At 38.7% G+C, this 22603-nt stretch overlaps 1 protein-coding gene across 4 annotated transcripts in view; it reads right to left on the minus strand.

Moving 5' to 3' along the window:
• The window catches only part of SLC26A8 (solute carrier family 26 member 8), a 67900-nt gene that overhangs the window by 18367 nt on the left and 26930 nt on the right, over positions 1-22603 (minus strand). For 3 of the 4 annotated variants that reach the window (XR_011530066.1, XM_070585987.1, XM_008541603.2), the window contains exons 6-11: positions 20179-20343; positions 19338-19487; positions 15732-15814; positions 6090-6237; positions 5130-5243; positions 172-249 (exon numbers count right to left, since the gene is read on the minus strand). Coding sequence is in view for 3 of the 4 variants with exons in the window: in XM_070585987.1 (XP_070442088.1) it covers positions 172-249; positions 5130-5243; positions 6090-6237; positions 15732-15814; positions 19338-19487; positions 20179-20343 (738 nt within the window). In the remaining variant the exon portion in view is untranslated. The remainder of the gene's footprint in view (positions 1-171; positions 250-5129; positions 5244-6089; positions 6238-15731; positions 15815-19337; positions 19488-20178; positions 20344-22603) is intronic. The other variant, XM_070585986.1, reaches the window with a different exon arrangement.

Here is a 22603-nt window from a genome sequence, read left to right on the forward strand (position 1 = left end):
AACTCCCAATCCTGAGAGGTAGACATTATTATTTTAAAGGAAAGGGGCTAGAGATAGGCTGGGACAGCCGTGGGGACAAGCTGAATGCACTTCTCCTCAGAGATGCCCCACCAAGAGGCAATCTGGAGATCTGGTCTTTCTTGACTTATTTATTTGATCAGTTCTACTCACGTTTGGCAGTTTGTAGAAAAAGGGTGCCACCTTCACCATCAGGAGCAGCATCACACCTGCGCCTATCAGAGATGCAAACTGAGGAGACAGAGCCGGTTGGAGAGAGACCATCAGGAATGTATTAGTCCCTGTCTGCAACTGAAGCCTTCTGCTTAGTGAGAAGCATGCCATTTTTGTCTTAAAAGGAGTTGAGTGTAACCATCCAGTATAAATGCCTTTTGTCGAACTGACATTTTCAGGCCTTGTCAAAGTGCTAAACATATACTAGGTGTTCAATGAATACTTGTTGAATGAACACAAGAATGCTTTCTGGAAAGTTCCAAATTGTCTTGGGTATTTGCATCTTTATTGTCATAGCTTTGTGCTATGAATCTGAAGTCTCCTAAAATCCAGCTCGCATGCCCTCCTAACTTGAACCCTTCCTCATACAGTTTGGAAAAGCCCTAGGAGACTCGTCACCATCAGCACTAAAATCCAACCATTCCACTTCCAGTATCAGTAAATATCTCACCCCTCACTCTCCTGTTTGGAGCTTGGATAGCTTCCCACCTACCGGCTTCACTGGTGCTTCATCTTAAAAGTACATGGATAATCACTTCTGATTTACCTATTTCAGTTCCTCTCTGCTGCATTCCCATCAAAAAAAGTTACAAACAGGAGTCAGGGCTGCAGATAGCAGTGCTGTCCATAGCAGCTCTTAATCCCACCCCAGCTGGGTTGACTACTCTGGGCTCCGTGTGACTTGGTAATCAGAGATTCTGGTTGGCAAATACAGGCAGAAAGCTAAGAAACATAGTTCCCTTTCCAATCTCAAGGCTCTCTGGACATAGTCGTGAACTCATTATATCCTCTATCAATAAGTTTCCAGGGGCCAGCCCTGTGGCCATGTGGTTAAGTTCGCACACTCCCCTTCGGCGGCCCAGGGTTTCACTGGTTCGGATCCTGGGCGCGGACATGGCACCACTCGTCAGGCCTTGCTGAGGTGGCGTCCCACATGCCACAACTAGAAGGACCCACAACTAAAATATACAACTATGCACTGGGGGGATTGGAGGAGAAGAAGAAAAACAAACAACAGAAAAAGATTGGCAACAGCTGTTAGCTCAGGTGCCAATCTTTAAAAAAACAAAAATAAAAATAGATAAATAAATTTCCATTGTTTATGCCCCTAATAATAAAAAATATAAAGCAGTGTAATTCTCCACTGTGATGGGGGATGGGAGAAATAAAACTATAATCACAAATCAAAATGATGGCGTTGACCAGCAAGAACTGAGGGAATCCCTCACATCTGAACCATTAAATGACCATTCAGCAATGATTCTCTAATTTTTCTCTGTATTACTTAGGCGTGGAAAAAAAATAACTTTCTACTGGGTTCCTTCTCACCGCTCACTGCTGTTTGCCGTATAAATGCATCACTGAAGATAATAGCAATGAGATCAACGTCCTACTTCCTTCCTTCCCCATCCCAGCTGATTCACAGCTAACGTGAGCAACCTGACATGGAAAAGTTGAGCCACATGGGAAAAGTGTAGGAAGAAAGATTCAGGAAAATGGGTCACTACAACGGAAACTCAGCAAGTTCTAAAGGCGAAAGCTTTATACACTGTGCAACTGAAACAGGTAACTGAGGCCATAAGCTCCTCCAGCCGATGTACCTATCAGCCTGTTGCTGGACCTAATTTAAGGGTCCAGCTTCAGGCAGTCTGTTGGTACTATAGAAAAAACCTAAAAACTACTTTAATTAGCACAGGGAAATATATCAGGACTTTTCCTTCCTGCTACTTCTTTCCTCCAAAATTCTTCTGATTATTTTTAAGGAAGCAAAAACAAGCAGATGCCCAAATAAGCTGTATAAAACCTAGATTAAAATGACCACGAATCCCATAAAATTTGCTGCTCAGAGAGGGTTGGGAGGCCTGCCAATAATTGCATGTCCCCCTTTGCTGCACAGGCAAAGGAGTGGGCTTTGGGATCGGGGTCCATCCTCCGTGGTACCGTGCCTTAGGCCGATGCTTGATGACTCAGCATCTCAGACCCAGCGCCTCAAGAGGGTCTACAGACAGCAAGCATGTAGAATTTCACATCTCTGTTTTTGCTCTGCTCTGCTTTTCCATCCTTTTTCCAGGCTTTCTTGAACAAAGACTGACTCTGCCTTCTCTCCAGGGGTTAAAGGTAACGTGAGTTCCCACAAGCCACAGGCACTATCCACATGCAGACTCTCAGACAGCAATTACTCCATTAGTACTGGGTTCTGTGAAGTAGGAGAGTAGATTGCCAAACGCCGGCCGGGGCACCTGGGGTAGAAGCTATGAGTTTTGAACATCTTAGGTGACAGGCACTATGATGGGCACTATGATCATCTAATTTAATTCTCACAACTGAAAGCTTATCCTGACCCCATTTTACAGATGAGGACTGGAGCCTCAGAAAGCAAAAGTAACTTGCCCAAGGTCACACGTCTAGGAACCGCTGAATCAGGTTTCAACCACCTGAGCAGCCGGGTCCAAATCCAGGCTCTTTCTACTGTCCCATATGTTTCCTCTAAAGGGAACACATTTCTTTCTTTTATAGTAACTCATTTTTTTAAGCATTTCTGGGAGTCTGGGAATAAGGCAAGAAGGTCAGTCCTTGGAAAGCAGAGATCAAGGAAAGGAACCCAATCATGGAGAACAGGGAAGCACAGTGGTCAGAACTGGAGAAGCAGGAAGATGGAGTGGGGGACAGCCCAACTGGCCACAGGCCTGGGGCTCTTTATATTCCCTCTGCCACGGGCCTGCCAACACCTCAGGCCCAGGCCACGGCTGGAAGGGGCAATGGGTTTTGCTGCAACCAGTTCAGACGAGTGGGTTCTAGACAGGGAAAAATTAAAGTGAGATCCAGACACATCCACACAGTTTCTATTTATGCCAGATAAGAAAGATAATAAAGCAGCCCTTGGTGGCAGGTCCTATTTGAGAGCTTCAGAGCCAGCCCCTGAGCTTTGCTTTGCTATAGTCCTGAGGAACTTTGAAGAAGTGGAGGTGTTCTCAGGCAGAGTGAATCAAAAGTCCCCAGAGAGGCGGGGTGGAGAGAACACCTCACTGCTGTGGGTTCAAGAAGGCTGAATGAGTCTCAGAGGCCTTCGCCAGTGCACATCAGAAGCTCAGCATGGAGGCTGGGCAGCTCCAACGTGCAGGGCCCGGGGCCAGCAGCATTCTCTGCTTGAACCAGCAATTTGCACTGGGCAAATCGGGGTCTCAGGGAAGGGCTGACCAGCATCCCTAGGGACATGCCTCCCCGTGAAGGGTCACCGCACCGCAGAGAGAGACATCTTGGTAGGGGAGGATGCTGCATGGGAGAGCAATGCAGCAGCAGAAAACCGAATGAGAGTCACAGGCTGCCTTTGAGGCAGGCACTTTGTGGGCAGGCTAAAGGCCACTCCCAGGCGGAAGTGAAGCCCTTCTTCCTTTCCTGCATCTACACATATCCTAACACTCTTTCAATAACGCATCTAAGTCCCACTTCCTCCATCATTCTCCTTCTTGCGATATTATGGCACTTTTTATTTATTGTACTTATTCTGCACTTAATTTTACTTGCACTGTGATTTAGTTTTTTCTGTGTACATCTTTTCTCCTCAAATTTACGTTATGCTTACCTACTGAATAAACAAAGTGTGCTGTCAAAAGTTAGTGGGAACTAGTGTCTGGAATTGCCATTTCCATTTCTTCTTATCCTAAAGGCCTCTCATTTTGATTTCAAAGTTTTTGCACACTTGCATAGAACATCCTTCCTTTTACAATAACCCAACTTCCTTCTTTCTGTCAAAGAGTAGTGGAAAAGAGCTACATCTTTTGAAAGGCCAGTGTGTCTGGCAGAAGCTCAATGACAACAAAACTCAGTCCACATAGAATGATATGATTTGTTCTTACTCTAGACCCATGCTCGCACCCCTGCCTAACCTTCTGACTTTTATTAGCTTTCACCTTATATTTTACCTGTATTTACCCATGGACTGTGACACTTTATCTTTCCCCATTAAAATTTAGTGTCCATTCTTCTGACACTTCAGTTTCTGGCCATGGCTATATCTTCCTATTCTGCTTCTGCGGCTTAACCTTGTCCTTGACCTCTATTGCTGTTTCTCCACCTTCTGAACCCTGACACAGTGCCTGGACTTACTCCAGTTTCCATTCTGATAGTTCTTCACTGAGCGACATAGCTCAGATGGGACACTTCCCATGTCGTCAACTTGTAAATTCTATCTAGTCAGTTCAAAACCCGTGAACATGGACTTACAAAATCTCATGCCCGCAATGAGACAGAGTTGCCTTTAGATCATTCTCTACCGTCACTCTCCCTTCCCTCTCCCCTCCCACCCACTCGTACCTTTAGTTTACTAATTCGGAATACCTGAAGAGAGCCTGACCTAGGTAATTTTCTCTTATCAAAGGTAGAGTGGTCATAAATTCCCCAGGCTCATCTAGACAAAGACCTTACTCTCTATCATGAAAGCCTCTTGCCAAGCTCTTTGAGGAAGCCAGGAAAGTTCTAGTTCTGCTTCCAGGATGGAGAAAGTAGTATTATTGCTTTCCCAGACTAGGACTGAGAATAGATCTCTCCAGAGGAAAAAATGTTAATAGGTGATGGTTAGTTTACCTGAAATATTATCTTTTAGGTGTGTTACATGGAAAATAGGTTTTTGTGGTCTAATAGACATAAACATTTCACATAGAATAATATTTCTATTGAAAATGACTTTCAAGTTCCACATTGACAAATAGCTTTTAAGACAAAATCTAAGCAAAATTAAGGCAAGCCTGAAATCCAAATTCTTCCAAGAGATCTTCCCCAACAAGTATAACGTTAAAATAGCAACATGATTAAATGAATATAATCCTCTTCTACGAATATACAGATGAATAGACATAAATATCTTTATATATTAGAGATCAAATTCTATTTCAACACACCTGTTGTCTTCCTCCAGATTTATCCTGGATAATAGTCCTGATTACAGCACCAGTAAACACACAAGATCTGAAAAATGAACTGACGACATTGCAAAGGCCGATGGCTATTAAATCCTGTAAAAAAATGGCAGTCACTTTAGGCCCACTGTTTGGTGAAGAATGCTGATTTGAGTTTGAACTAAAGGTCTGTCTATTTCTTATTATGAAGATAGAGTTGTTTACATCACTTCGGACAACACTGAAATATTCTTAGAAAGAACAAAAGGATGGCAAATCTGATTTCTGGATTAAGTTGAATCTTCATTTTTAGCTAGTGATCACAAAAGGAAAGCACTTTTTCAAAGTGAGAAAAATGAGACTTTTGCCTTATTATTCTGTTTCGTGTGATCACTAAGACTTAAAATGACAGAGAGAAACATAGTACTATTTTTCTCCCTTCCTTCTATACTATCCCAGAAGTCCAAGAGGGACACCTCTTGTTTCCATAGTTCCCTTTTGAGTTCTAGGGAAAGGGCCAAACTCAGAATAGTTGGAGATTTAAAAAAAAATTAAAGACTATTTCTGAGAGACCAGCTTATATTAGTAGCCTGATTTTGATATTCCGTAGTATTTCTTATTGCACCTCAGTATGTGGTTGACATCTAAGGACTTGGTGGAAAGGAAAATAAAATTAAGAGGAGAGAGACTCTGCTGGCTTGACAACATGAAGCCATATGTTATCTTCCTGCTTCCCTATACCATATCCGTTCTAGGATATGTGAATAACACTCACATTAATTCAAGTGGCTTCAAAGTTAAGTATGCCACACTTCTCAAAAAATCCTTTGGTAATTATAGTTCAAATTATAGTCCAAGTGACTCTCTGGTTACAGAAGAATCCAGTCTTCCCATCAGCAAGAGGCTCAGATTGGAGAACAAAGACTTAAGGGTCAGAGGAAAGAGAAAGGCCTGCCCTCTTACCTGGTTGGAATTGACACTGTAGTTATGGAAACTGGCAATCTTCTTGCCCAGAAATATGAGCAGAGAGGAGCTCACTAAAGCTAAGGAGCAGGCTTCTAAAATAATTTGAGGAAGAATTTTGAAATCTGGTGTTACAGGAAACACGAAGCTGGAATAAAATGGTGGAATTATTCCCGGATAGCAGGAATCATTTATTGACCCCTCCCCCACTCCATCCTTATATTGGGCAGGACTGACCCTTTTTTTAATTATCAATAAGAGATAACAATAGCAACTAAGGCATTAGCCTGCCAGCACACCAAGCCGAGTTACAAAAGACATTAAGAGAACATGCCCTGCTGTCTTCTAGTTCAAGGTTTCTGCCGTGTGGCAAGGGCAACAAATAGGACAGGCAAAACCACAAAGATTAATGAAAAATGGCTTATTTACACCATTTGAGACCATACCCTAGTAAAAAAAAAAATAGGCAGATATCACATCTAAAATGGTTTAGAGCTAAAAAGCTCAATGAATTCCCTTCTATTCACACTCAAATTTTCAGTGTATAATTTTAGTCATCGTCCTTTATACAAATTACTTCCAATTCTATCCATACTTTCCCTCCTGTAGTTTTTTTCCCAATTTTTTTATTGTGATAAAATATGCACAACATGAAACTTACCATCTTTTCCATTTTTTTTGTGTATAGTTCAGTGGTATTAAATACATTCATAATGTGCAACCATCACCACCATCCACTCTATAACTCTTTTCGTCTTGTAAAATGGAAACTCTATATCCGTTAATCAATGTCTCCTTTCCCCTCCAACACCCCAGCCCTGGCAACCACCATTATACTTTCTGTCTGTATGATTTGCTGCTCTAAGCATCTCATATAAGTGAAATAATGCAGTATTTATCTTTTTGTGATTGGCTTATTTCACTTAGTATAATGTCCTCAAGGTTCATCCGTGTTGTAGTATATGTTAGAATTTCCTTCCTTTTTAAGACGGAATAATATTCTATTACATATATGCACCACATTTTGCTTATCCATTCATCTGTTAATGGTCACTTACAGTTTCTTCCACATTTTAGCTATTGTGAATAATGCCGCTATGAACATGAGTGCACAAATATCTCTTTGAGATCCTACTTTCAATTTTGGGGTTTATATATCCAGAAGTAGAATTGCTGGAACATATGGTATTTCTATTTTTAATTTTTTGAGGAACTGCCATACTGCTTTCCAGAGTGGCTGTACCATTTTACATTGCCACTCACAGTGCACAAAGGTTCCATATTCTCCACATTGTCACTAACACTTGTTATTTTCTGTCTTTTTTTTTAATAGTAGCCATCCTAATGCATATGAGGTGGTATCTCGTAGTTTTGATTTGTATTTCCCAAATGATGAGTGATGTTGAGCATCTTATCATGTGTTTATTGGCCATTTGTATATTTTCTCTGGAAAAATGTCTATTCAAGTCCTTTCCCCATTTTTTGAGTCAAGTTGTTTATTTTGTTGTAGTTGGGTTTTAGGAGTTCTCTATATATTTTGGATATTAATCCCTTATTAGATAGATGGCTTGCAAATATTTTCTCCTATTCTGTGGTTTGCCTTTTCACTCTGTTGATAGTGTCTTTTGGTGCACAAAAGTTTTTAATTTTCATGAAGTCCAGTTTGTCTATTTTTTCTTTTATTGCCTGTGCCTTTTGGTGTCATATCCAAGAAATCATTGTCAAATCCAATGTCTTGAAGCTTTTGTCTTATGTTTTCTTCTAAGAGTTTTATGTCGCATTTAGGTCTTTGATCCATTTTGAGTTAATTATTGTATATGGTGTTAGGTAAGAGTCCAGCTTCATTCTTTTGCATGTAGATATCCAGTCTTTCCAGTAGCATTTGTTGCAAAGATTGTGCTTTCCCCACTGGATGGTCTTTGCATCCTTGTCATTTGACTATATATGCAAGGGTTTGTTTCTGAGCCCTCCATTCCATTCCATTGGTCTTTTATGTCTGTCTTTATGCTGGTACTACACTGTCTTGTTTACTGTAACTTTGTGGTAAGTTTTGAAATTAGGAAGTGTAGGTCCTCCAACTTTGTTGTTCTTTTTCAGGATTTCTTTGGCTATTCAGGGTTCTTTGAAATTCCAAAGGAATTTTAGGATAGTTTTTTTATTTCTACAAAAAAATCATTGGGATTTTGATAGAGATGGAATTGAATCTGTAGACTGCTTTGGGTAGTACTGACATCTTAACAACATTACGTTTTCTAATCCATGAACATGGGACGCAGTTCCATTTATTTATGTCTTCTTTAATTTCTTTTGTCAATGTTTTGTAGCTTTCACTGTACAAGTCTTTCACCTCCTTGATTAATTCCTAACTATTTTATTCTTTTTGATACTATTGTAAATGGAATTATTTTCATAATTTCCTTTTCAGATTGTTCACTGTTAGTGGATAGAAAAGTTACTGACTTTTATGTGTTGACTTTGTATCCTGCTACTTTGCTGAATTCGTTTATTAGTTCTAACAGCTTTTTTTATGTGGAATCTTTATGGTTTTCCACATGTAAAATCATATCATCTCCAAACAGAGATAATTTTTCTTCTTCCTTTCCAATTTGGCTGCCTTTTATTTCTTTTTCATGCCTAATTTCTCTGGCCAGAATTTCCAGTACTATGATGAATAGAAATAGTAAAAGTGGGCATCTTGCCTTGTTCCAGATCTTAGAGCAAAAGCTTTCAGTCTTTCGCCATTGAGGGTTATGTTTGCTGTGGATTTTTCATATATGGCTGTTATTATCTTGAGGAAGTTTCCTTCTATTCCTAGTTTGTTGAATGTTTTTATCATGAAAGGATATTGAATTTTGTCAAATGCTTTTTATGCATCAATTCAGATGATCATGGTTTTTTTCTTCCTTTCTGCTAATGTGGTGTATTGCATTGATCTATTTTCATGTGTAGAACCATCCTTATATTCTAGGAATAAATCCCACTTCTTAGTGGTGTATAATCCTTTTAATAGTCTGCTGAACTTGGTTTGCTAGTTATTTTTGAGGACTTTTGCATCAATGTTTATAAGTTTTCTTTTCTTGTATTTGTCTGGCTTTGGTGTCAGGGTAATGGTGGCCTCATAGAATAGTAGGAGGTATTTCTTTCTCTTCAGTTTTTTGGAAAAGTTTGAGAAGGATTGGTAGTAGTTCTTTAAATGCTTGGCTTTTATTTCTGTTACTGATTTCTAACTTCATCCCATTGGGGTCGGAGAAGATAGTTTGTATGATAATCTATCTTTCTAAATCTATTGAGACCATATTTGTGGCCTAACATGTGGTCTATCCTGGAAAATGACCCATGTGCACTTGAGAAGAATGTGTATGCTGTCGTTGAGTAGAGTATTCTGCGTACGTCTGTTAGATGTGATTGGTCTATCATGTTGGTTAAGTCCTCTATTTTCTTACTTATCTTCTGCCTGGTTGTTCCAGCCATTATTGAGAGCAGGGTATTGAATTTGTCAAGTATTACTGTAGAACTGTCTATTTTTCCCTTCACTTCTGCCAGTTTTGCTTCATATATTTTGATGGTCTATCGCTAGGTGCTTATGTTTACAAGCGTTATATCTTCTTGCTGTACTGGACCTTTTATAACATATAATGTCCTCTTTTGCCTCTTGTAAACTTTTTTATTCAAAATCTATTTTGTCTGATATTGTATACCCACTTCTGCTCTCTTTTAGTTGCTATTCAAATGGAATATCTTTTCCTATCCTTTCACTTTCAATCTATTTGTGTTTTTGGATGTAAAATGTGTCTTTTGCAGACAGCATATAGTGGATAATGTGTTTTTATCCATTCTGCCAATCTCTGTATTTTGATTGGAGAGGTTAATCCATTTGTGTTTAAAGTAATTACTGCTCAGAAGGGGCTTACTTTTGTTAATTGTTGTCTATATGCCTTGTAGCTTTATTTGTCCTTCATTTCCTGCATTACTGTCTTCTTTTGTGTTTTGTTGATTTTTTGGTAGTGAAATATTTAAATTCCTTTCTAATTTCCTTTTGTGTATATTCTATAGCTATTTTCTTTGTAGTTACCATGGGAATTACATTTAACATCCTGAAGTTATAATACTCTAATTTGGATTTATACTAGCTTAACTTCAATAACGAAAACTCTGCTCCTTTATAGCTCTATCCACCTCCCTTTTGGTTATTGATGTCACAAAATTACATCTTTATCCATTGTGTACACCAAAACATAAATGAATAATTCTTTTAAATGTACTAGTTTCTTAAATTATGTAGAAAACCAAATGTGAAGTTACTAACCATTGTTACAATAATGCTAGCCTTTATAATTGCCCAACATTTACCTTTATTGAGATCTTTATTTCTTCATACAGCTTCATGTTACTGTCTAATGCCCTTTCATTTCACCTTGCAGGACTCCCTTGTACATTTCTTGCAGAGCAGGTCTAGTGGTAATGAATTCCCTAAACTTTTGTTTATCTGGAAATGTCTTAACTTCTCCTTCATTTTTGAAGGACAGTTTTGCTGAATATAGAATTCCTGGTTGACAATTATTTTCTTTTAGCACTATATATTGGCCCACTGCATTCTGGCCTCCAAAGCTGGGGGGCTCACACGTCTCCATTTCAAAACTTACTACAAAGCTACAGTAATTAAGACTGGCATAAGGATAGACATATAAATCAATGGAATAGAATTGTGAGTTCAGAAATAAACCTGAACAGGGCCAGCCCCAGTGGCCTAGTGGTTAAGTGTGGCGTGCTCTGCTTTGGCAGCCTGGGGTTCAGTTCCCAAGCATGGATCTTGTCTGTCAGTGGCCATGCTGTCGCAGCAGCTCAGGTACAGAAAGAGGAAGATTGGCAACAGATGTTAGCTCAGCGCTAATCTTCCTCAGTAGAAAAAAAAGAAAGAGACCCAAACATTTATTGTCAATTGATTTTCAACAAGGGTGCCAAGACCTCAACTGGAAAAAGAACAGTCTCTTCACCAAATGGTGCTGGGCAACTGGATAGTCTTACCCAAAAGAATGAAGTCAGACTCCTATCTTACAACATATTCCACAATGAACTCAAAACGGATCAAAGACCTAAATCTAAGACCTAAAACGATAAAACTCTTGGAAGAAAACACAGGGGTAAATCATCATGACATTGAACTAGGCAATGGCTTCTTAGCTATAACACCAAAAGCACAAGTGACAAAAGAAAAAAATAAATTGCACTTCATCCAAATCCAAAACCGTTGTGCTTCAAAGGATCTATCAAGAAAGTGGAAAACAACCCACATAATGGGAGAAAATACTTGCAAATCATATATCCGATAAGGGTCTGGTGTTCAGAATATATAAAGAACTCCTATAGCTCAACAACAAAAAGACAAATACCCCAATTAAAAATAGTCAAAGGACTTTAATAAACATTTCTCCAAAAAAGATATACAAATGACCAGTAAGCACATAAAAAGATGCTCAGTATCATTAGTCATTTTGTTGTTAGTGCTGTCAATTCGATTCTGACTCCTAGTGACCCTGTGTACAGCAGAGCAGAATCTTGCCTGGTCTTTTTGCGCCATCTTCTCAACTTCCAGCGCTATATCAGACAATGCTCTGCTGCTATTCGTAGGATTTTCATGGCCAGTTTTTTCGGAAGTTGGTGGTCAGGTCCTTCTTCCTACTCTGTCTTAGTCTAGAAACTCCACTGAAACCTGTCCACCAAGGGTGACCCTACTTGTATTTGAAATACCGATGGCATAGTTTTCAGCATCACAGCAACATGCAGCTGCCACAGGACGACAACCAAACAGATGGGTGGTGTGGTTTCCTGACCAGGAAATGAACCCTGGCCATGGTGGTGAGAGCACCAAATCTTAACCACTAGACCACCAGGGCATTAGTCATTAGGGAAACACAAATCAAAGCCAGAGTAATACACTACTTCATATTTACTAGGAGGAGGATGATGATGATGATGATAATAATAATACTAATAATAACAAAATAAGTGTTAGTGAGAATATGGAGAAATTGGAACCCCTGTGCATTGGTGGGACTGTAAAAAGTGCACCTGCTGTGGAAAATAGTTTGGCCGTTCCTCAACAAGTTAAACATAGAACTACCATATAATCCAGCAAAACTATTCCTAGGGATATACTCAAAAGAAATGAAGATAGGTGCTCAAAGAAAATCTTGCTCATGAATGTTCATACTAGCACTATTCATAATGACCAAAAGTTGGAAATAACTGAAATGTCCATGAACTGATGAATGGATTAACAAAATATGGTATATCCATATAATGGAATATTATTCAGCCATAAATAAGAATGATCCATGGTATGACATGGATGGATCTTGAAACCATTATGTTAAGTGACAGATGCCAGAGTCAAAAGACCACATATTCTATGATTCCATTTATATGAAATATCCAGAATAGGCAAATCCACAGAGATAGAAAGTAGATTAGGTGGCTAAGGGCTGTGGAGAGGGGCAAGTGGAAGTGCTAATGAGTACAGGGCTTCTTTTTGGGGTGACAAAATATTTAAAAATTGGATAGCAGCGATGGTTGCACAACTTTGAGAATATACTAAAAATCCACTGAATTGTACACTTTAAAATGGTGAATTTTACGGTATATGAATTATGTATCAATAAAGCTGTTATTAAAACAAGATAATAAGAGAATATTATAAATAATTTTATGCTAATATATTTGACAACTTAGATTAAATGGACAAATTCTTTGAGTCACCAAAACTAACAAAGTATTCTCAGGAAGAAATAGATGTCCTGAATCATAGACAATGATTATATAATTTAATAACAGTTTTATTTAATAAACAGACTATTAGAAAATTGAATATGTAGTTAAGAACCTTTTTACAATGAAAACTCCAGGCCTAAATATCTTCACTGATGAATTCTACCAAACATTTAAGAAAGAAACAATGCCAATTCTATAGAAACTCTTCCAAAAATTGAAGATGAGAGAATATATCCCAAATCCTTTTAGGATGTCAACATTACTCTTATACCAAGACCAGACAAAGATATTACAAGAAAAGAACATCTCAGGCTAATATCCTTGATGAACGCAAATGCAAAAATTCTTGACATCATTTTAGCAAATCAATATATAAAATAATACATCATGACCAAGTGAGGTTTCTCCCAGGATGCAATGTTGGTTTAACATTAAAAAAGTAATCATGATATTAAGACTGAAAAAAGAAAAGAAATCTTCATGATTTGGAGGGCAATGTTATTTTCCTGTAGATTCATACTAGAGTAATCCTCTAAACTGAATTTGGAAGCATAAAAATCCTTTGGTTTCCATATCTTTAGATCTACTTTCTAAGTTAAAAAAAAAAGTCTTCTAAATGTTTTAGATAAGGTTTGCTACTTGAAATGTTTATTCTTCTGATTATTTTTATCATTTCATCTAGATACAGATGTATGACAATAATTGAATAATTGAATTTTACTTCTGAAATTTTGTGGGAAATCCAAATTCAGTAAAATGAACAATGTAGTAAATGCACTTGGGAAAATTATTTTCAAAGAAATTTTTGATGTACTTTTAATTCCTTATCTAATTAAATTTTCTTATTAGTTCACGCATTTTAAATTTCATTTTCCTTAAAGTAGGAAACATCACTCTTAGCACCTCTTCTCGTTTCTCATCATTGTTATGTGCGTGATTCTAAATTCATATTTTCGAATATCTTTTCTTTCACCATCCAACTATGTTTATTTTAAGCTCCTATTTATAACATACTTATAACTTACAAGCACCTTGGTCTTTTCCAGGTACTAAGCTAGACGTGAGAATAACAGGATGCTCAAAGGCAGATATTTAACTTTTTATTAAATTTCCCCGTTTAAGAAGTTAGGTAAGGGGCCAGCCCGGTGGCACAGCAGTTAAGTTTGTGCGCTCTTCCTCGGTGGCCTAGGGTTCGCCGGTTCAGATCCCGGGTGCAGACCTATGCACCATTTATCAAGCCATGCTGTGGCAGGCGTCTCACATATAAAAAATGGAGGAAGATGGACATGATTGTTAGCTCAGGGCTAATCTTCCACACAAAAAAAAGAAGTTAGGTAAGAATATGGCTGTCTCAAAGAGGTATACAGTAAATGGAATTTATTGCCCAAATCTATGTTAGTAAACCTTAAATATTTAGTATGGTAAGAACACAAACTACTGTTTTTCCTTCCTGCTGTTGTCTGTAACAATCAATTCTTTGTTAGCAGTTTAGGTTAAAAGGGGACATGGACATGGAAAGAACTAACTGAAATTGTTCAATTTTTCTAGTCCTTAGCAACCTTGGATAAATACATAATAAAAAAGGAAGTTCAAAGCAATACCTAAAATTAGATTTTTGAAATGCTCACTTGTCTAGCTATACCTTTGAATCTTAGGATAAAACATAAGCAAAAGTTGACTGTGTGGTTTTTAAGTCATTAAAACAGGAGCATACTCAGTAAGTCTAACAGAGTGGTTATAACCATAGATTTTGGAATTAAATGGAAATGGGTTTGAATTGTAGCTCTGCCACTGACCAGCTGTGTGATCTTGGATAAGCCTTAGTTTCCTCAGCCACAAAAAGAAGATAATATCTACCTTATAGGATTACTATGAAATAAAATAATTATGTAAAGCATCAATCTCATTGTTGTTCTTGTTACTTTTTTCTGAGGGCAGAGACCAAATCTTATTTTCTATTGTATTCCCTTGTGCCTAGGTGGTCTTTTTTGCTCATATATATTTTTTATAATTGAACAGAATTTGAAATGGATTTAGCCATCATCAGATTTCACTGAGAATGGGTAGGATATGAGACTAACTCAATCAGGTTGCATCAAAGCAGCCTATGTTTTGTTCTCCTTGGGGCTTAGCTGGTATTGCTGACTCTTGGCAGTATTCCCTATTGAATAGTGTGAGAAAATGAACAACGCTCTTCAAAAGCCTGACCGTGAATCAAGAAACTGCAGTTTATCGTCTTTCTTAGCTAAAGTGATTCATCTAATCAAGGTTAAAGAAATTATCATTTTCTAACAGAAACAAGCTTGATGCCCCATAGTCACTGGTAGGAATTATAATGTAAATTAATTGTGAGTCCTTAAGGACTCCATAGGTCAGACTATTTGAAGATAGCTTTTTACTCAGAGTAATAAAATAATGTTGCTCAGGACACTGATTCAGACTAAGTGGGTGAAGACAGAAGGAATGCCTATCTCCTGAGCCCTGAGCCCCAGGAGCGAGGCTGGGGAAACAGACGCATCCCTTGTCCCATCCTTGAGAGTTAATTGGATAGGTGTAGAGGTTGAGAAGGCCCATGTGTACTATGAAGAAAATGTGTGAGTCTCTCTGGTATTCAGTGCACCCAACAGTTTTCTTGGGTAAGGGGATTGGCTCAACCTTTGGAAGACAGCCCGAGGCTGACCAGAGAAGAAACGAGGGTTGGCCTAGCCCTTCTCTTTTTACGAACCTCTGTGTTCTAAAATGAATTTGAGCCCATGACCCGAATCTGGCTGGGGCCAGAGACGGCTAGTGGAGAATATCAATCAGGCTGTGTGGTCAGAGGCTAAGAGAAGGTAACAGAAAGGAAAAAGTAGTCTTGAAAGTGGAGTTACCAACCTATAAGGAATCATATCAATGAAGTTCCCACTGGTTTCTGTGGCCATGCTTATCTTGTTTGCAAATATAGTGAAGCCAAGAATCTGTAGGAGTTAAAAAAAAAAAAAAAAAGACATACGATCATCTACATATTGTGTATTGCTTCCAGGAACAGAGGTGCCCGTAGCCTCTGGGAGGGCAGGGAATGAAACGTGTGGCAGTCCCTCTGCATCTTCACAGAGATGGAGAGAGAGGCGAGGCCAGGTCAGTGGAGCAAGAGCAGCAGAAGTCGCCCTGACTCTGGTTCCCTGAGCTCCTTTTTAGCTTTGTAGCCAGAATGAAAAGCAACCTCAGCGTTGGCCTCTGACATAGTAATGGGAACAAATGGATGCCCTGGACTTCTCTTTCCTCACCAACTTTAAACATCGAGACCAAATAGAAACATGTTTTCGGGTAACAGCCATATCAAGCCCCCAGTTTTAAAAGCTTTTAGATCTAGGTACACCGTACCAATGCAAACGAGCCTTTCGGGGGGATTGTGGAGGTAGGTTGACTATACTGACTGACCCTCGATAATGTGAAGCAGCATTTGACAGCGCAAAGAAAAAGGTCTTTAGCAAAGCAATTACTTGCTTTTTTCTTTCTTTCTTTCTTTCTTTCATTTACTTCTAAATGAGTCAGAGAGGAGTTTTGGTCTTTATATAGTTAAGGAACAAGAAGTGTGGCAAGTGGCCAAGGAACTCTGTTATTCCCAGTATAAAGGTAATACTTGCTCATATAGGAAAATAGAGAAAATATGAAAAATTAAAAAGCATAAACAAATCACCCAAAGACAACTACTGTTGATGCTTTTTGGATGTTTGCCATACAGCTTAAATATACACGTACACAAATACACACATATAAATTTTGAACACATAGTATGTAAAATTTCTTATAGCTTTGAGACTCTTGAATTATTTCTCTGTATATTCTACCTGGATCCTAGATATTGCCTTAAAAATTTCCCTTAATATTTGAGACTGCCATCTTAAGGACACCTTAGTTGGTGTGTGCAGTTTCCTCCAGCACATCTCAACAGTGGTTGCTTCGTGGATGCAGTGAGAAGCTTTTTACACCCTAGGCCACGGCAGCTCTCACCCTCCCTCTTCCATTTTCCTCACTGCCAGGGGGAACATGGAGGTCTTTGTCCAGGTCTAGCTACATCTTTATTCCCTGCTATGTGGCAGAAAGTGTTTGTAATCACTTAACTTGACATGTGTATAAGTAGTGTATTGCAGGCTTCAATAATCTTTGAGTATAAATTAGGTCACAAAAAAAGTTTAATGCCTAAACTGCAATAATTCTAAGTCTCCAGCTAGTTTTATTGCTGGACCTCAGCTTCCTCCCCCACTTCACTCCACGGTGCTTCCTAATTATTTCTAGCATTCCCCAAAGAAATGTCTTAACTGGTTCACACACCAATCTGTCAGCCATAGTCAACCCACAGCCTCCTCTATACTTCTGCTTCTCTTCTTTCCTATAACCCTAGTTAAGATTCATTGCCTTTAAGGGCGCTTGAAGGAACATCACTGTGGGCCCTGCTGCTGATATCTCTTAAGAGAGGATTGATTTGCAACAATGTGGACGGACCTTGAGGGCATTATGCTAAGTGAAATAAGCCAGACAAAGAAAGATAAATACTACACAGTATCACTTATATGTGGAATCTAAAAAAAAAAAGTCACACTCATAGAAACAAAGAGTAGAAAAGTGGTTGCCAGGGGCTGGGGGGTGGGGGAAATAGGGAGAGGTTGGTAAAAGGGTACAAACTTTCAGCTGTAAGATAAATAAGGTCTGAGGATCTAATTTTATAACATAGTGACAATAGTTGATAACATTGTATTGTATAATTGAAATTTGCTGAGAGTAGAACTTAAATGTCTCCCCCCACACACACACACAAAGATAAATATGTGAGGTGACTGATGTGGTAATTAACTAGATGGGGGAATCCTTTCACAATGTATACATATATCAAATCACCATGATGTACACTTTAAATATCTTTCAACTTTATGTCAATTGTACCTCAGTAAAGCTGAAATTAAAGAGAGAGAGAAAGCTGATGTCTGTGTCACAGATGCCACCTGCTGGTGACTCCAAAGCCTGAGCTCCCTAAGGTGCCAGAGCCGGGCTGGGTTCCATGAAAAGGAGAGGTTGCCCCTGACTCCACTCCCTGAACTCCATGCGCGCATTGTCCTCTGGGCTCCAGGGCACCAGGATTTGTGTACAGTGTTTTAGAAAGTCTTTTGTAAAAGCAGCCTTTCAGCTTCTGGCCTTATGAATTAATAGCTTTTCAACTACTCCGAGGAAGAAAGAAGATGCACCTCCATGAGAAGTAGACAGCAGTTAGGAGAGAGAGCTTGATCTCAATTTCCAAAGTAATTCCCAGACTCCTTCAATCACAAAGGGTACAGACCTGGATTAGTTAGTATAGGCTAGGTTGTGCTGTGGCAACATACAAACCATGTGATCCTAGCGTCTTAACACGTAACAGTTATTTTTTTTGCCCACACAAAGTCCATTGTGGGTCAGTGTCTCTCCAGGGCAGGCTCTTTGCAAGCAGTGCCTCAGGGATCCAGGCTAATTCCTGAGGACTCGATTTTGTCAACATAACAGCCCCTATGATTACCACAGCCAGGCAAGAAAGAACATGGGGTCTCACACCTGTTCTCCTATGCTTTGGCCCCAAAGTCACATGGTCCTGCCTAACTACTAGGGCAGCTGGGAGATACAGGGGAGCAGATGAATATTTGGGGAACCTTAAGTATCTCTGCCACAGACCACTTCTTAAGGGAGAAATAATTCTCACCCACGGATTCAGTGATCCTGAGAAATGCTGACTTTGTTTATGACAGTCTCTATCATTGTACAAATGTTAATTATAACCGCAAAAGATAAATTTGATCAGTATATTGTTAAAAAGAAACAAGAAATATTATCATTAAACAATGGTGAGTCCCAGCTCTGTCACTTACTAGTGACATGGATTAGGTAATTCATTTAACATCTCTTCTCTCTCCATTTCTTTACGGTAGTATAGTGAGAAGGAAAGGGGGCTGAAAAACAGTATGATGGCAACTATGTTAAAATAGAAACAAAACCTCTACATAGAAGACAGAAATTCACCAACACTGAGCCTAGGCCTATGGTGTATGTGTTTGAAAGGAGGCAGTGAATAACTGAAAATCCAAAAGTATCAATTGTAGTTGACTTTAGGTGGAGCAGCTATAGGAATTTCTTTTCCTCCTTTTTTTGTTTCTTCTTTATGTTTTTCAAAATTGCTTGCATGAGCATGTATTACTTTCACAAGGGGGAAAAAACCACTATTTGTGAAATATATGAAAAAGAGGAAGTAGAAAAAAGTACTTTGAAAATAAGCACGTTTTACAAATATAAGCTAGTGTTTAGAACAATGTATTCAGCTTTGTCACAACTCAACATATGTTTTTAAAAAATTATTATTTTTATGGTCTTCTATGAACCTCTCCCTTCCTAAGTTACTTGCTTTTTATTTAACTTTTTTTAAAAGGTAGGTATTTTTAAATGATCTGAACCATGAATTTGGGGCATCAAAACACCTACCAGAAAAACTTCCATGGGAAACTCAATGGGGTACCGATTGAAGGAAATCCTGATACATCTGTTGATTCTCAGAGCGACAATAGCAGTTAGAAATAGTAGGATACTGGTGGAATTAGCTTTTGGGAGAGCTATACAGTAGTTAATTATGTTCTGAAAGAAAACAAAATTACAGAGGCTTAGAAAAAGGATATAATAATTACCTAAATCCAGAAATTGACACTTTCTAAATCAGTCCAAAAAGAAGTCCCTAGGCGGTGTTGCTGGGCACAAAGGTCTTTATGAGCATTATTAGAACAGTGAGAGCAAGTGGGTGGTTACGTACTTTTTTTTAAGTTGAAAAAGAGATATGGAAATATGGTAGTTCCAATAAAGAGAGAATACACTTCACATGTTTCAGTGTAATGGAAAGGACCCATGAGTTCTCTCTATTAATTTTCTGTATTAATTTTCCAAGACCATATATGTTCTTTGGCTAGGCTCCTATGCCATTCTTGCATTCAGGGACTACTTAGCATTTTACATTCTTTAGATGTTTTAGGATATATGTCTGTTATGAGGCATGTAATGGAAAGAATTATGATAGATACAGTATCTTAAAGACCAAATTTTAATGTAAATTATGTTAGTTTAAAAGGCTGGGCTAAATGATTAAGGCAACTGAGAACATGGTCCAACTGCCATCTGCAATTTATCAAGACTATAAGTCTAGAAGAGATGAAATTATTTCTAGGGCCCTTTTGACCCAGCTGCGTATGCAGGAGTCTCTCCACTTGGGCCCACTTCTTTTTGGAGGCAAGGGGAGGGGCATTTGGAACTCTAGGTGAGGGTAGAAATTACTCACAAAGAAGAAGGCGATGGGACCAGCGTGGAAAGAAATCATAATCCCAAAGATGCAAGTCAGCTGAGACAGCATAACGTGTAGTGCAGTGGCAGCCAGGTAAGCACTGATTGCAGCCTCCGGAAGGTAAGTGGCAATGAAGCCAAAACCTAACACACCCATTGATAGCTGCAGGGGGTCCAGATGGAAAAGAAAACCAGAGTGAGGCAGAATGTCATCAAACCAGCAACTGGCACCAGCTAGGCACTCTCCAGGGGGTTTCCAACAAAAATGTTTGGTTAGGCCCTCCTGATAACTCTTGTGTCTCCTTTCCCTAATCAATGAAATCGATGAGATAAAGTAGGTCTTTGGCGCTGATTCAGAGGCTCGCTACAGGCACTGGACCACACTCCTTTCTTTCTTCATGAGCACTTAAGCTTAAGTTCTTGTCCTAGAATCTACCGACCTTGTTGACATGGGGTTAACAGTGAAAAAGTGATCAGAACAAGCCTTTGCCTTTTTAGAGCTCTGTTGGAAGCTTTGACAGCCCTTTCCAGGAGATGTTAACAGCTCTGTGTGGAATGCAGCTTTTCACAAAGGAAAAGACAATTAAAAACACCTGGGTTCCAGCTCCAACTTCTTGGCCTTTAACTCATCTTTATTAAGAATGATTAAACTGAATTTATGCCTTCAGGATTACATATATATTTATATATATGTAAAACAGTATTTTACATGTACATATGCATATATGATATATATTAAATGTTATGCAATATATATAACAAAATACATTCTATATATATATGTATATATTTCTAAATATACAAAGGATCTAGAAGGATAGACACCACACTATTAACAGAAGTTAGCTTTGGGGAATGGGATTAAAGGTTGGGGGCAATACTTTATAGACTTTATTATTTGAAATTTTTGCAATATGCATGTCCAACTTTTATAAGAAAAAACACAGTTAGAAAGTTGATGGATAAAGGATAAGCCCCAATCCCCTTAAGAGGGAGGGTTAAGAAAACTGGCACAGCCCGATGAAGAAGATGGGGAAAGAAGAACACAAGTCTTGAAGACTTCTATTGTCACCGCTTCATCTTCCACTGCACCAGAATTCTTGGCAAACAAACAAACTTGGAAGAATGAATCTTTTAGCTTTAAAAGCTTTTGTTTCAAAGCTTCCAGTCAGCTGGGCACTGTGTCTCCTTTAATCTGCTGTCATCACTGCCCAATACGCTCCTCTACTCTAGTCAGGCCAATCTGCCTCCTGTCTTTCGCGTGATTGACTGATTTCTACTTCTGTGCTTGTGCATGAACTCTTCTTTTTGCCATCTCTGCCAGTCCATGCCATTATCTCTTTCAAGAGCTCAGTAAAACTCCTCTTTTTCAGGAGGTGTGGTGATGGAGAACTTGGCTTCAATGCTGGCTCTGCCACTCACCGGCTGTGTGGGTTTGGACAAGTTAACTAAACTCTCTGAGCCTCAGTTTCCTCGTCTAATAAAATGTGAACAATGCTCAGCACGCAGTATCTTATATGGATTACATTACATAACACATGTAAAACAGCTCAAAGTTGAAAATAGTGACAGATACCAATGTATATCACCCATTCTTCATGCCATCCCTTCCTTCCACCTTGTAAATGGCAAAACTCTTTCTTGTCCAGCTGTGTGTGGCGTCAGAATCTGGGTTAATATAATTTTCTAGACAGCCATTGTTAATCAGTCAGAGTTGGCCTGTGACATGAAACCTATCTGCCATTCTTATAGAAAGCAAGTACTAAATGTTCAATGAATGAAAGAAAGGCTCAATGAATGGTTGTTTCCTTCCCAGACAACTCCAACCCAACTAAAGGGTATTCCTTTACTTCATATTCTTTTGATACTGAACTCTTCACTTTTATTAATATCAGTTTGCACTTTAAGATTATCTAGAGCACTGATTCTGGAGGTAGACAACCCAGAGCGTGAACCCCAGTTTGGGATCTTACTGGCTCTGTGACCTTGGGCAATTCACTTAACCTCTCTATACCTTTGTTTCCTTAAAATAAGGACCATAATAATATCTACCTTCATACAAGGGGTTGTTGTGAGGATCAAATGAGATAATACATGTGAAGTGCTTTTAATAGTGATTAGCACATAGTGATAAATGTTAGATATTATGATCTGGTTCAGAATTCTTTTTTTAAATTTAAACTTTTTATTTTAGATAGTTGTAGATTGATATGTAGTTGTAAGAAACAATACAGAGAGATCTGGTGTAGTCTTTATCTAGTTTCCCGCAAAGGTAACATCTTGCACAACTATAGTTTACAATACCACAATTAGGATATTGACATTGACACAGCCAAGATACAAAATAATTCTATCATAACAAGGGTCCCTCTTGTCGTCCTTTTATAGCCACCCCCACTTGCCTCTCACCTCCCATCCCTACC

The sequence above is a fragment of the Equus przewalskii genome, chromosome 19 (assembly GCF_037783145.1).
Source record: "Equus przewalskii isolate Varuska chromosome 19, EquPr2, whole genome shotgun sequence".
NCBI classification, from domain to species: domain Eukaryota; kingdom Metazoa; phylum Chordata; class Mammalia; order Perissodactyla; family Equidae; genus Equus; species Equus przewalskii.